The 16,436-nt window shown below is 61.2% G+C and overlaps 1 protein-coding gene across 1 annotated transcript; it reads right to left on the reverse strand.

Annotated features, from left to right (window-relative positions):
* Positions 1-290: 290 nt before the first annotated feature.
* Positions 291-14,972, reverse strand: ZNHIT1 (zinc finger HIT-type containing 1). Its single transcript, XM_069767500.1, has 5 exons — positions 14,847-14,972; positions 1,205-1,372; positions 931-1,010; positions 480-649; positions 291-402 (listed from the first exon to the last, which is right to left on the reverse strand). Exons 1-5 carry the CDS (start codon positions 14,866-14,868, stop codon positions 381-383), a joined length of 462 nt encoding a protein of 153 aa, XP_069623601.1. The 5' UTR covers positions 14,869-14,972; the 3' UTR covers positions 291-380.
* Positions 14,973-16,436: the final 1,464 nt, after the last annotated feature.

Consider the following 16,436-nt stretch of genomic DNA (forward strand, 5'->3'; position numbering starts at 1 on the left):
AACTCCAGACCTCCGTGGGATATTAGTTGTGATTTACGTTGATCATTTTTAGGTTTATTGTTCTCAACACATTCCACTATGCAATGAATAAAGATTTACAGCTGTAATATTTCATGCAGCGATATCTAGGAGGTGGGATTTTAGTGTTCCCCTTATTTTTCTGAGCAGTGTATATGGTATATATCTCTATCGTGGTAGAACAGGAGCCCCACCGCTTGCCGCCCACATGGCGGTGGAGGCCACATTGCTGGCACACAGATAATTCTACCGTGAGATCCGCGGCACCGGAGAAACTTCACAAAACATTGAGGTTTATTGAGAAATAAAAGCTCCAAACACAAATCAACATATTTACAGGAAAGGCTCGGCCACCGCTGCCGTCACACCGTCCACTTCAGGCACCTGCGACACAGACAAGGAAGGGTTAAAGGGGACATCAGTGACAAGGGGGAGGAGCAAGGAGGGCAGAGCTTCCTCACCTGGTCTCCTGGTGAGTCCCAAGACACTTCACACAGCAGTAGCGCGCCCCGCAGGACACACAGCAGTAGTGCGAGGGGAAGCCGCACACCGAGCAGAAGTGACGCTGCGGGAAGCCGGAGGCCGGGGAGCAGGCGGTCAGGTAGTTAGGACCCTCCGAGACGCTCAGGTTCTGCAAGACAGCAAATGTCAGCAGAGTGTGGCCCCGCCCCCTGCAGGGCGAGAGAAGGGGGGTGAGACCCCGCCCCTAGCAGGGTGAGAGTAGAGTGCTGTGTGCCCGCCCCCAGCAGGGTGACACCAGGGGCTGTGAGCCCACCCCCAGCAGGGTGACACCGGGGGCTGTGAGCCCACCCCCAGCAGGGTGACACCGGGGGCTGTGAGCCCACCCCCAGCAGGGTGACACCGGGGGCTGTAAGCCCACCCCCAGCAGGGTGACAATAAGGTGACACCCACCTGCTCCTCCAGAAGCGCCTGGAAGTTCTTGCGGAATCGCAGCTTGAAGTGATCGCCGCGCGTTTTCTTCTTCTTCTTCCCTATGGATGTAATGACGGCCGTTATTCCGCTTTTCTACCACCAGGTGGCAGCAGCGCTCTCGCTGCTCCTGAGATTACACTACAGCATCACCCATCATGTGCGGAGGATGGGAGTTCTCCTCTCGTCCAGCACCGCTGCTCAGGAAGACATCCCACCCGGCCCCATGGGAAGCGGCTGCAGCTCGTGTCCTCACCCGTCTCGTGGTCGTCATCGAACTGCGGCAGCCTCTTCAGCTGGGGGAGGTTGGCGTGAGGGTCGTCCTGGAAGTTGTCCTTCTCCAGCGCCTCCAGCTGCCGGGTCAGACGCCGCTGCCGCGTGGCCGAGTCCAACACCCGCCGCTGCGAGGGGTCATTGGAGCGCACTGTGGGGATGAGATACAGCGAGGGATGAGATACGGCGAGGGATGAGATACGGCGAGGGATGGGATACAGCGAGGGATGAGATACGGCGAGGGATGAGATACGGCGAGGGATGAGATACGGCGAGGGATGAGATACGGCGAGGGATGAGATACGGCGAGGGATGAGATACGGCGAGGGATGAGATACGGCGAGGGATGAGATACGGCGAGGGATGAGATACGGCGAGGGATGAGATACGGCGAGGGATGAGATACGGCGAGGGATGAGATACGGCGAGGGATGAGATACGGCGAGGGATGAGATACGGCGAGGGATGAGATACGGGGAGGGATGAGATACGGGGAGGGATGAGATACGGCGAGGGATGAGATACGGCGAGGGATGAGATACGGGGAGGGATGAGATACGGGGAGGGATGAGATACGGCGAGGGATGAGATACGGGGAGGGATGAGATACGGCGAGGGATGAGATACGGCGAGGGATGAGATACGGCGAGGGATGAGATACGGCGAGGGATGAGATACGGCGAGGGATGAGATACGGCGAGGGATGAGATACGGCGAGGGATGAGATACGGGGAGGGATGAGATACGGCGAGGGATGAGATACGGCGAGGGATGAGATACGGCGAGGGATGAGATACGGGGAGGGATGAGATACGGCGAGGGATGAGATACGGCGAGGGATGAGATACGGCGAGGGATGAGATACGGCGAGGGATGAGATACGGCGAGGGATGAGATACGGGGAGGGATGAGATACAGCGAGGGATGAGATACAGCGAGGGATGAGATACAGCGAGGGATGAGATACGGGGAGGGATGAGATACGGGGAGGGATGAGATACGGGGAGGGATGAGATACGGGGAGGGATGAGATACGGCGAGGGATGAGATACGGCGAGGGATGAGATACGGCGAGGGATGAGATACGGCGAGGGATGAGATACGGCGAGGGATGAGATACGGGGAGGGATGAGATACGGGGAGGGATGAGATACGGGGAGGGATGAGATACGGCGAGGGATGAGATACGGCGAGGGATGAGATACGGCGAGGGATGAGATACGGCGAGGGATGAGATACGGCGAGGGATGGGATACGGCGAGGGATGAGATACGGCGAGGGATGGGATACGGCGAGGGATGGGATACGGCGAGGGATGGGATACGGCGAGGGATGAGATACGGCGAGGGATGAGATACGGCGAGGGATGAGATACGGCGAGGGATGAGATACGGCGAGGGATGAGATACGGCGAGGGATGAGATACGGCGAGGGATGAGATGCGGCGAGGGATGAGATGCGGCGAGGGATGAGATGCGGCGAGGGATGAGATGCGGCGAGGGATGGGATACGGCGAGGGATGAGATGCGGCGAGGGATGAGATGCGGCGAGGGATGAGATGCGGCGAGGGATGAGATGCGGCGAGGGATGAGATGCGGCGAGGGATGAGATGCGGCGAGGGATGAGATGCGGCGAGGGATGAGATGCGGCGAGGGATGAGATGCGGCGAGGGATGAGATGCGGCGAGGGATGAGATGCGGCGAGGGATGAGATGCGGCGAGGGATGAGATGCGGCGAGGGATGAGATGCGGCGAGGGATGAGATGCGGCGAGGGATGAGATGCGGCGAGGGATGAGATGCGGCGAGGGATGAGATGCGGCGAGGGATGAGATGCGGCGAGGGATGAGATGCGGCGAGGGATGAGATGCGGCGAGGGATGAGATGCGGCGAGGGATGAGATGCGGCGAGGGATGAGATGCGGCGAGGGATGAGAAACAGCGAGGGATGAGATACGGGGAGGGATGAGAAACAGCGAGGGATGAGAAACAGCGAGGGATGAGAAACGGGGAGGGATGAGAAACGGGGAGGGATGAGATACGGGGAGGGATGAGATACGGGGAGGGATGAGATACGGGGAGGGATGAGATACAGCGAGGGATGAGATACAGCGAGGGATGGGATACAGCGAGGGATGAGATACGGGGAGGGATGAGATACGGGGAGGGATGAGATACGGGGAGGGATGAGATACGGCGAGGGATGAGATACGGGGAGGGATGAGATACGGCGAGGGATGAGATACGGGGAGGGATGAGATACGGGGAGGGATGAGATACGGGGAGGGATGAGATACGGGGAGGGATGAGATACGGGGAGGGATGAGATACGGGGAGGGATGAGATACGGGGAGGGATGAGATACGGGGAGGGATGAGATACGGGGAGGGATGAGATACGGGGAGGGATGAGATACGGGGAGGGATGAGATACGGGGAGGGATGAGATACGGGGAGGGATGAGATACGGGGAGGGATGAGATACGGGGAGGGATGAGATACGGCGAGGGATGGGATACGGCGAGGGATGGGATACGGCGAGGGATGGGATACGGCGAGGGATGGGATACGGCGAGGGATGAGATACGGCGAGGGATGAGATACGGCGAGGGATGAGATACGGCGAGGGATGAGATACGGCGAGGGATGAGATACGGCGAGGGATGGGATACGGCGAGGGATGGGATACGGCGAGGGATGGGATACGGCGAGGGATGAGATACGGGGAGGGATGAGATACGGGGAGGGATGAGATACGGGGAGGGATGAGATACGGGGAGGGATGAGATACGGGGAGGGATGAGATACGGGGAGGGATGAGATACGGGGAGGGATGAGATACGGGGAGGGATGAGATACGGGGAGGGATGAGATACGGGGAGGGATGAGATACGGGGAGGGATGAGATACGGGGAGGGATGAGATACGGGGAGGGATGAGATACGGGGAGGGATGAGATACGGGGAGGGATGAGATACGGGGAGGGATGAGATACGGGGAGGGATGAGATACGGGGAGGGATGAGATACGGGGAGGGATGAGATACGGGGAGGGATGGGATACGGCGAGGGATGGGATACGGCGAGGGATGGGATACGGCGAGGGATGGGATACGGCGAGGGATGGGATACGGCGAGGGATGGGATACGGCGAGGGATGGGATACGGGGAGGGATGGGATACGGGGAGGGATGGGATACGGGGAGGGATGGGATACGGGGAGGGATGGGATACGGGGAGGGATGGGATACGGGGAGGGATGGGATACGGGGAGGGATGGGATACGGGGAGGGATGGGATACGGGGAGGGATGGGATACGGGGAGGGATGGGATACGGGGAGGGATGGGATACGGGGAGGGATGGGATACGGGGAGGGATGGGATACGGGGAGGGATGAGATACGGGGAGGGATGAGATACGGCGAGGGATGGGATACGGCGAGGGATGGGATACGGCGAGGGATGGGATACGGCGAGGGATGAGATACGGCGAGGGATGAGATACGGCGAGGGATGAGATACGGCGAGGGATGAGATACGGCGAGGGATGAGATACGGCGAGGGATGAGATACGGCGAGGGATGGGATACGGCGAGGGATGGGATACGGCGAGGGATGGGATACGGGGAGGGATGAGATACGGGGAGGGATGAGATACGGGGAGGGATGAGATACGGGGAGGGATGAGATACGGGGAGGGATGAGATACGGGGAGGGATGAGATACGGGGAGGGATGAGATACGGGGAGGGATGAGATACGGGGAGGGATGAGATACGGGGAGGGATGAGATACGGGGAGGGATGAGATACGGGGAGGGATGAGATACGGGGAGGGATGAGATACGGGGAGGGATGAGATACGGGGAGGGATGAGATACGGGGAGGGATGAGATACGGGGAGGGATGAGATACGGGGAGGGATGAGATACGGGGAGGGATGGGATACGGCGAGGGATGGGATACGGCGAGGGATGGGATACGGCGAGGGATGGGATACGGCGAGGGATGGGATACGGCGAGGGATGGGATACGGCGAGGGATGAGATACGGGGAGGGATGAGATACGGGGAGGGATGAGATACGGGGAGGGATGAGATACGGGGAGGGATGAGATACGGGGAGGGATGAGATACGGGGAGGGATGAGATACGGGGAGGGATGAGATACGGGGAGGGATGAGATACGGCGAGGGATGAGATACGGGGAGGGATGAGATACGGGGAGGGATGAGATACGGGGAGGGATGAGATACGGGGAGGGATGAGATACGGGGAGGGATGAGATACGGGGAGGGATGAGATACGGGGAGGGATGGGATACGGGGAGGGATGGGATACGGGGAGGGATGGGATACGGCGAGGGATGGGATACGGCGAGGGATGGGATACGGCGAGGGATGGGATACGGCGAGGGATGGGATACGGCGAGGGATGGGATACGGCGAGGGATGGGATACGGGGAGGGATGGGATACGGGGAGGGATGGGATACGGGGAGGGATGGGATACGGGGAGGGATGGGATACGGGGAGGGATGGGATACGGGGAGGGATGGGATACGGGGAGGGATGGGATACGGGGAGGGATGGGATACGGGGAGGGATGGGATACGGGGAGGGATGGGATACGGGGAGGGATGGGATACGGGGAGGGATGGGATACGGGGAGGGATGGGATACGGGGAGGGATGGGATACGGGGAGGGATGGGATACGGGGAGGGATGGGATACGGGGAGGGATGGGATACGGGGAGGGATGGGATACGGGGAGGGATGGGATACGGGGAGGGATGGGATACGGGGAGGGATGGGATACGGGGAGGGATGGGATACGGGGAGGGATGGGATACGGGGAGGGATGGGATACGGGGAGGGATGGGATACGGGGAGGGATGGGATACGGGGAGGGATGGGATACGGGGAGGGATGAGATACGGGGAGGGATGAGATACGGGGAGGGATGAGATACGGCGAGGGATGAGATACGGGGAGGGATGAGATACGGGGAGGGATGAGATACGGCGAGGGATGAGATACGGGGAGGGATGAGATACAGCGAGGGATGAGATACGGGGAGGGATGAGATACGGCGAGGGATGAGATACGGCGAGGGATGAGATACGGCGAGGGATGAGATACGGGGAGGGATGAGATACGGCGAGGGATGAGATACGGGGAGGGATGAGATACGGGGAGGGATGAGATACGGGGAGGGATGAGATACGGATGGGATACGGCGAGGGATGGGATACGGCGAGGGATGGGATACGGCGAGGGATGGGATACGGCGAGGGATGGGATACGGCGAGGGATGGGATACGGCGAGGGATGGGATACGGCGAGGGATGGGATACGGCGAGGGATGGGATACGGCGAGGGATGGGATACGGCGAGGGATGGGATACGGCGAGGGATGGGATACGGCGAGGGATGAGATACGGGGAGGGATGAGATACGGCGAGGGATGAGATACGGCGAGGGATGAGATACGGCGAGGGATGAGATACGGCGAGGGATGGGATACGGCGAGGGATGGGATACGGCGAGGGATGGGATACGGCGAGGGATGGGATACGGCGAGAGATGGGATACGGCGAGGGATGGGATACGGGGAGGGATGAGATACGGGGAGGGATGAGATACGGGGAGGGATGAGATACGGCGAGGGATGAGATACGGCGAGGGATGAGATACGGCGAGGGATGAGATACGGCGAGGGATGAGATACGGCGAGGGATGGGATACGGCGAGGGATGGGATACGGCGAGGGATGGGATACGGCGAGGGATGGGATACGGCGAGGGATGGGATACGGCGAGGGATGGGATACGGCGAGGGATGGGATACGGCGAGGGATGGGATACGGCGAGGGATGGGATACGGCGAGGGATGGGATACGGCGAGGGATGGGATACGGCGAGGGATGGGATACGGCGAGGGATGGGATACGGCGAGGGATGGGATACGGCGAGGGATGGGATACGGCGAGGGATGGGATACGGCGAGGGATGGGATACGGGGAGGGATGGGATACGGGGAGGGATGGGATACGGGGAGGGATGGGATACGGGGAGGGATGGGATACGGGGAGGGATGGGATACGGGGAGGGATGGGATACGGGGAGGGATGGGATACGGGGAGGGATGGGATACGGGGAGGGATGGGATACGGGGAGGGATGGGATACGGGGAGGGATGGGATACGGGGAGGGATGGGATACGGGGAGGGATGGGATACGGGGAGGGATGGGATACGGGGAGGGATGGGATACGGGGAGGGATGGGATACGGCGAGGGATGGGATACGGCGAGGGATGAGATACGGCGAGGGATGAGATACGGCGAGGGATGAGATACGGCGAGGGATGAGATACGGCGAGGGATGAGATACGGCGAGGGATGAGATACGGCGAGGGATGAGATACGGCGAGGGATGGGATACGGCGAGGGATGGGATACGGCGAGGGATGGGATACGGCGAGGGATGGGATACGGCGAGGGATGGGATACGGCGAGGGATGGGATACGGCGAGGGATGGGATACGGCGAGGGATGGGATACGGCGAGGGATGGGATACGGCGAGGGATGGGATACGGCGAGGGATGGGATACGGCGAGGGATGGGATACGGCGAGGGATGGGATACGGCGAGGGATGGGATACGGCGAGGGATGGGATACGGCGAGGGATGGGATACGGCGAGGGATGGGATACGGCGAGGGATGGGATACGGCGAGGGATGGGATACGGCGAGGGATGGGATACGGCGAGGGATGGGATACGGCGAGGGATGGGATACGGCGAGGGATGGGATACGGCGAGGGATGGGATACGGCGAGGGATGGGATACGGCGAGGGATGGGATACGGCGAGGGATGAGATGCGGCGAGGGATGAGATGCGGCGAGGGATGAGATGCGGCGAGGGATGAGATGCGGCGAGGGATGAGATACGGGGAGGGATGAGATACGGGGAGGGATGAGATACGGGGAGGGATGGGATACGGGGAGGGATGGGATACGGGGAGGGATGGGATACGGGGAGGGATGGGATACGGGGAGGGATGGGATACGGGGAGGGATGGGATACGGGGAGGGATGGGATACGGGGAGGGATGGGATACGGCGAGGGATGGGATACGGCGAGGGATGAGATACGGCGAGGGATGAGATACGGCGAGGGATGAGATACGGCGAGGGATGAGATACGGCGAGGGATGAGATACGGCGAGGGATGAGATACGGCGAGGGATGAGATACGGCGAGGGATGGGATACGGCGAGGGATGGGATACGGCGAGGGATGGGATACGGCGAGGGATGGGATACGGCGAGGGATGGGATACGGCGAGGGATGGGATACGGCGAGGGATGGGATACGGCGAGGGATGGGATACGGCGAGGGATGGGATACGGCGAGGGATGGGATACGGCGAGGGATGGGATACGGCGAGGGATGGGATACGGCGAGGGATGGGATACGGCGAGGGATGGGATACGGCGAGGGATGGGATACGGCGAGGGATGGGATACGGCGAGGGATGGGATACGGCGAGGGATGGGATACGGCGAGGGATGGGATACGGCGAGGGATGGGATACGGCGAGGGATGGGATACGGCGAGGGATGGGATACGGCGAGGGATGGGATACGGCGAGGGATGGGATACGGCGAGGGATGGGATGCGGCGAGGGATGGGATGCGGCGAGGGATGGGATGCGGCGAGGGATGAGATGCGGCGAGGGATGAGATGCGGCGAGGGATGAGATGCGGCGAGGGATGAGATGCGGCGAGGGATGAGATACGGGGAGGGATGAGATACGGGGAGGGATGAGATACGGGGAGGGATGAGATACGGGGAGGGATGAGATACGGGGAGGGATGAGATACGGGGAGGGATGAGATACGGGGAGGGATGAGATACGGGGAGGGATGAGATACGGGGAGGGATGAGATACGGCGAGGGATGAGATACGGCGAGGGATGAGATACGGCGAGGGATGAGATACGGCGAGGGATGAGATACGGCGAGGGATGAGATACGGGGAGGGATGAGATACGGGGAGGGATGAGATACGGCGAGGGATGGGATACGGCGAGGGATGGGATACGGCGAGGGATGGGATACGGGGAGGGATGAGATACGGGGAGGGATGAGATACGGGGAGGGATGAGATACGGGGAGGGATGAGATACGGGGAGGGATGAGATACGGGGAGGGATGAGATACGGCGAGGGATGAGATACGGCGAGGGATGGGATACGGCGAGGGATGGGATACGGGGAGGGATGGGATACGGGGAGGGATGAGATACGGGGAGGGCTGAGATACGGGGAGGGATGAGATACGGGGAGGGATGAGATACGGGGAGGGATGAGATACGGGGAGGGATGAGATACGGCGAGGGATGAGATACGGGGAGGGATGAGATACGGGGAGGGATGAGATACGGGGAGGGATGAGATACGGGGAGGGATGAGATACGGGGAGGGATGAGATACGGGGAGGGATGAGATACGGGGAGGGATGAGATACGGGGAGGGATGAGATACGGGGAGGGATGAGATACGGGGAGGGATGAGATACGGGGAGGGATGAGATACGGGGAGGGATGAGATACGGGGAGGGATGAGATACGGGGAGGGATGAGATACGGGGAGGGATGAGATACGGGGAGGGATGGGATACGGCGAGGGATGGGATACGGCGAGGGATGGGATACGGCGAGGGATGGGATACGGCGAGGGATGAGATACGGCGAGGGATGAGATACGGCGAGGGATGGGATACGGCGAGGGATGGGATACGGCGAGGGATGGGATACGGCGAGGGATGGGATACGGCGAGGGATGGGATACGGCGAGGGATGGGATACGGCGAGGGATGGGATACGGCGAGGGATGGGATACGGCGAGGGATGGGATACGGCGAGGGATGGGATACGGCGAGGGATGGGATACGGCGAGGGATGGGATACGGCGAGGGATGGGATACGGCGAGGGATGGGATACGGGGAGGGATGAGATACGGGGAGGGATGAGATACGGCGAGGGATGAGATACGGCGAGGGATGAGATACGGCGAGGGATGGGATACGGCGAGGGATGGGATACGGCGAGGGATGGGATACGGCGAGGGATGGGATACGGCGAGGGATGGGATACGGCGAGGGATGGGATACGGCGAGGGATGGGATACGGCGAGGGATGGGATACGGCGAGGGATGGGATACGGCGAGGGATGGGATACGGCGAGGGATGGGATACGGCGAGGGATGGGATACGGCGAGGGATGGGATACGGCGAGGGATGGGATACGGCGAGGGATGGGATACGGCGAGGGATGGGATACGGCGAGGGATGGGATACGGCGAGGGATGGGATACGGCGAGGGATGGGATACGGCGAGGGATGGGATACGGCGAGGGATGGGATACGGCGAGGGATGAGATGCGGCGAGGGATGAGATGCGGCGAGGGATGAGATGCGGCGAGGGATGAGATGCGGCGAGGGATGAGATACGGGGAGGGATGAGATACGGGGAGGGATGAGATACGGGGAGGGATGGGATACGGGGAGGGATGGGATACGGGGAGGGATGGGATACGGGGAGGGATGGGATACGGGGAGGGATGGGATACGGGGAGGGATGGGATACGGGGAGGGATGGGATACGGGGAGGGATGGGATACGGCGAGGGATGGGATACGGCGAGGGATGAGATACGGCGAGGGATGAGATACGGCGAGGGATGAGATACGGCGAGGGATGAGATACGGCGAGGGATGAGATACGGCGAGGGATGAGATACGGCGAGGGATGAGATACGGCGAGGGATGGGATACGGCGAGGGATGGGATACGGCGAGGGATGGGATACGGCGAGGGATGGGATACGGCGAGGGATGGGATACGGCGAGGGATGGGATACGGCGAGGGATGGGATACGGCGAGGGATGGGATACGGCGAGGGATGGGATACGGCGAGGGATGGGATACGGCGAGGGATGGGATACGGCGAGGGATGGGATACGGCGAGGGATGGGATACGGCGAGGGATGGGATACGGCGAGGGATGGGATACGGCGAGGGATGGGATACGGCGAGGGATGGGATACGGCGAGGGATGGGATACGGCGAGGGATGGGATACGGCGAGGGATGGGATACGGCGAGGGATGGGATACGGCGAGGGATGGGATACGGCGAGGGATGGGATACGGCGAGGGATGGGATACGGCGAGGGATGGGATACGGCGAGGGATGGGATACGGCGAGGGATGGGATGCGGCGAGGGATGAGATGCGGCGAGGGATGAGATGCGGCGAGGGATGAGATGCGGCGAGGGATGAGATGCGGCGAGGGATGAGATACGGGGAGGGATGAGATACGGGGAGGGATGAGATACGGGGAGGGATGAGATACGGGGAGGGATGAGATACGGGGAGGGATGAGATACGGGGAGGGATGAGATACGGGGAGGGATGAGATACGGGGAGGGATGAGATACGGGGAGGGATGAGATACGGCGAGGGATGAGATACGGCGAGGGATGAGATACGGCGAGGGATGAGATACGGCGAGGGATGAGATACGGCGAGGGATGAGATACGGGGAGGGATGAGATACGGGGAGGGATGAGATACGGCGAGGGATGGGATACGGCGAGGGATGGGATACGGCGAGGGATGGGATACGGGGAGGGATGAGATACGGGGAGGGATGAGATACGGGGAGGGATGAGATACGGGGAGGGATGAGATACGGGGAGGGATGAGATACGGGGAGGGATGAGATACGGCGAGGGATGAGATACGGCGAGGGATGGGATACGGCGAGGGATGGGATACGGGGAGGGATGGGATACGGGGAGGGATGAGATACGGGGAGGGATGAGATACGGGGAGGGATGAGATACGGGGAGGGATGAGATACGGGGAGGGATGAGATACGGGGAGGGATGAGATACGGCGAGGGATGAGATACGGGGAGGGATGAGATACGGGGAGGGATGAGATACGGGGAGGGATGAGATACGGGGAGGGATGAGATACGGGGAGGGATGAGATACGGGGAGGGATGAGATACGGGGAGGGATGAGATACGGGGAGGGATGAGATACGGGGAGGGATGAGATACGGGGAGGGATGAGATACGGGGAGGGATGAGATACGGGGAGGGATGAGATACGGGGAGGGATGAGATACGGGGAGGGATGAGATACGGGGAGGGATGAGATACGGGGAGGGATGGGATACGGCGAGGGATGGGATACGGCGAGGGATGGGATACGGCGAGGGATGGGATACGGGGAGGGATGAGATACGGCGAGGGATGAGATACGGCGAGGGATGAGATACGGCGAGGGATGGGATACGGCGAGGGATGGGATACGGCGAGGGATGGGATACGGGGAGGGATGAGATACGGGGAGGGATGAGATACGGGGAGGGATGAGATACGGGGAGGGATGAGATACGGGGAGGGATGAGATACGGGGAGGGATGAGATACGGGGAGGGATGAGATACGGGGAGGGATGAGATACGGGGAGGGATGAGATACGGGGAGGGATGAGATACGGGGAGGGATGGGATACGGCGAGGGATGGGATACGGCGAGGGATGGGATACGGCGAGGGATGGGATACGGCGAGGGATGGGATACGGCGAGGGATGGGATACGGCGAGGGATGGGATACAGGGAGGGATGAGATACAGGGAGGGATGAGATACAGGGAGGGATGAGATACAGGGAGGGATGAGATACGGCGAGGGATGAGATACGGCGAGGGATGAGATACGGCGAGGGATGAGATACAGCGAGGGATGGGATACAGCGAGGGATGAGATACAGCGAGGGATGAGATACAGCGAGGGATGAGATACAGCGAGGGATGAGATACAGCGAGGGATGAGATACGGGGAGGGATGAGATACGGGGAGGGATGAGATACGGCGAGGGATGAGATACAGCGAGGGATGAGATACAGCGAGGGATGGGATACAGCGAGGGATGGGATACAGCGAGGGATGGGATACAGCGAGGGATGGGATACGGCGAGGGATGGGATACGGCGAGGGATGAGATACGGGGAGGGATGAGATACGGGGAGGGATGAGATACAGCGAGGGATGAGATACAGCGAGGGATGAGATACAGCGAGGGATGAGATACAGCGAGGGATGAGATACAGCGAGGGATGAGATACAGGGAGGGATGAGATACAGGGAGGGATGAGATACAGCGAGGGATGAGATACGGGGAGGGATGAGATACGGCGAGGGATGAGATACGGCGAGGGATGAGATACAGCGAGGGATGAGATACGGGGAGGGATGAGATACAGGGAGGGATGAGATACAGCGAGGGATGAGATACAGCGAGGGATGAGATACAGCGAGGGATGAGATACAGGGAGGGATGAGATACAGCGAGGGATGAGATACAGCGAGGGATGAGATACAGCGAGGGATGAGATACGGGGAGGGATGAGATACGGGGAGGGATGAGATACAGCGAGGGATGAGATACAGCGAGGGATGGGATACAGCGAGGGATGGGATACAGCGAGGGATGAGATACAGCGAGGGATGAGATACAGCGAGGGATGAGATACGGGGAGGGATGAGATACGGGGAGGGATGAGATACAGCGAGGGATGAGATACGGGGAGGGATGAGATACAGCGAGGGATGAGATACGGGGAGGGATGGGATACAGCGAGGGATGGGATACAGCGAGGGATGAGATACAGCGAGGGATGAGATACGGGGAGGGATGAGATATGGGGAGGGATGAGATACAGCGAGGGATGGGATACAGCGAGGGATGAGATACAGCGAGGGATGGGATACAGCGAGGGATGGGATACAGCGAGGGATGAGATACAGCGAGGGATGGGATACAGCGAGGGATGAGATACGGAGGTGGGATGAGATACGGAGGTGGGATGAGATACGGAGGGGGACGAGATACGGAGGGGGATGAGATACGGAGGTGGGATGAGATACGGAGGGGGACGAGATACGGAGGGGGACGAGATACGGAGGGGGACGAGATACGGAGGGGGACGAGATACGGAGGGGGATGAGATACGGAGGGGGATGAGATACGGAGGGGGATGAGATACGGAGGGGGATGAGATACGGAGGTGGGATGAGATACGGAGGGGGACGAGATACGGAGGGGGACGAGATACGGAGGGGGACGAGATACGGAGGGGGACGAGATACGGAGGGGGACGAGATACGGAGGGGGACGAGATACGGAGGGGGATGAGATACGGAGGGGGATGAGATACGGAGGGGGATGAGATACGGAGGGGGATGAGATACGGAGGGGGATGAGATACGGTACCACACGATGGAAGCTGAGATACAGCAGAGCGTACCACAAGAGCAGGATGACACGCGGCTCTGCAGTCAGTGTCACATGATGGGATTAGATACACGGCTCAGCAGCACATGAGGCCCGTAGTCTGCTGTGCAGAGTATCACACATCAGCTGTTAGATACACAGTAATCACGTGACCGGACATTGACCTCTGACCCCGGGCGCTTCCCGTAAGATACACGCCCTGTCCCCGGTGCTGTACACGGCAGTCAGTGCTCCCCCCGCTGCCGGCACCGGCCTCACCTGACAGTTTTTTCTCCAGCATGCCGTTTCTTTACTCTCTCCAGATTCCCGGTCAAAACTGAAATGCGCCTGCGCGAAGACGGTAACAGCCGCGCATAATCAGAACGTAATGGTAGGTAAAGAGCGTACTACGCATGCGTCACATAGAGACAACCTGAAAAACTAAAAGCGCTGATTGTGCGCCACTTCACCACTAGAGGGCAGCAGACACCGCACACAACCTGCGGCTGAGCCGGTCTGACAGACCTCGAGAACCTGTGCTGGAGGGAACTGGTCTGGGGGCTGGAGGCTGCTGGGGACACTGGGCTGGAGGCTGCTGGGGACACTGGGCTGGAGGCTGCTGGGGACATTGGGCTGGAGGCTGCTGGGGACATTGGGCTGGAGGCTGCAGGGGACATTGGGCTGGAGGCTGCTGGGGACATTGGGCTGGAGGCTGCTGGGGACATTGGGCTGGGGGCTGCAGGGGGCATTGGGCTGGAGGCTGCTGGGGACATTGGGCTGGAGGCTGCTGGGGACATTGGGCTGGGGGCTGCAGGGGGCATTGGGCTGGAGGCTGCTGAGGACATTGGGCTGGGGGCTGCAGGGGACATTGGGCTGGAGGCTGCTGGGGACATTGGGCTGGAGGCTGCTGAGGACATTGGGCTGGGGGCTGCTGGGGACATTGGGCTGGGGGCTGCAGGGGGCATTGGGCTGGGGGCTGCTTGGGACATTGGGCTGGGGGCTGCAGGGGGCATTGGGCTGGAGGCTGCTGGGGACATTGGGCTGGAGGCTGCTGGGGACATTGGGCTGGGGGCTGCAGGGGGCATTGGGCTGGGGGCTGCTTGGGACATTGGGCTGGAGGCTGCTGGGGACATTGGGCTGGAGGCTGCTGGGGACATTGGGCTGGGGGCTGCTGGGGACATTGGGCTGGGGGCTGCTGGGGACATTGGGCTGGAGGCTGCTGGGGACATTGGGCTGGAGGCTGCGGAGGACATTGGGCTGGAGGCTGCTGGGGACATTGGGCTGGAGGCTGCAGGGGACATTGGGCTGGAGGCTGCTGGGGACATTGGGCTGGAGGCTGCAGGGGACATTGGGCTGGAGGCTGCTGAGGACATTGGGCTGGGGGCTGCTGGGGACACTGGGCTGGAGGCTGCTGGGGACATTGGGCTGGGGGCTGCTGGGGACATTGGGCTGGAGGCTGCTGGGGACATTGGGCTGGAGGCTGCTGGGGACACTGGGCTGGAGGCTGCTGGGGACATTGGGCTGGGGGCTGCTGGGGACACTGGGCTGGAGGCTGCTGGGGACATTGGGCTGGGGGCTGCAGGGGGCATTGGGCTGGGGGCTTCTTGGGACATTGGGCTGGAGGCTGCTGGGGACATTGGGCTGGGGGCTGCTTGGGACATTGGGCTGGAGGCTGCTGGGGACATTGGGCTGGAGGCTGCTGGGGACATTGGGCTGGGGGCTGCTGGGGACATTGGGCTGGAGGCTGCTGGGGACATTGGGCTGGAGGCTGCTGAGGACATTGGGCTGGGGGCTGCTGGGGACATTGGGCTGGAGGCTGCTGGGGACACTGGGCTGGAGGCTGCTGAGGACTGGAGGCTGCTGAGGACA

The sequence above is a fragment of the Ranitomeya imitator genome, chromosome 4 (genome assembly GCF_032444005.1).
Source record: "Ranitomeya imitator isolate aRanImi1 chromosome 4, aRanImi1.pri, whole genome shotgun sequence".
Taxonomy (NCBI): domain Eukaryota; kingdom Metazoa; phylum Chordata; class Amphibia; order Anura; family Dendrobatidae; genus Ranitomeya; species Ranitomeya imitator.

Coding starts and splice junctions, on each gene's coding strand:
- ZNHIT1 (XM_069767500.1), bottom strand. CDS start 14,868: ATGCTGGAGAAAAAACTGTCAG. Junction 1,373..14,846: donor GCTGGAGAAAAAACTGTCAG/GTGAGGCCGGTG, acceptor TCATCCCCACAG/TGCGCTCCAATGACCCCTCG. Junction 650..930: donor AGGCGCTTCTGGAGGAGCAG/GTGGGTGTCACC, acceptor GCTGTCTTGCAG/AACCTGAGCGTCTCGGAGGG.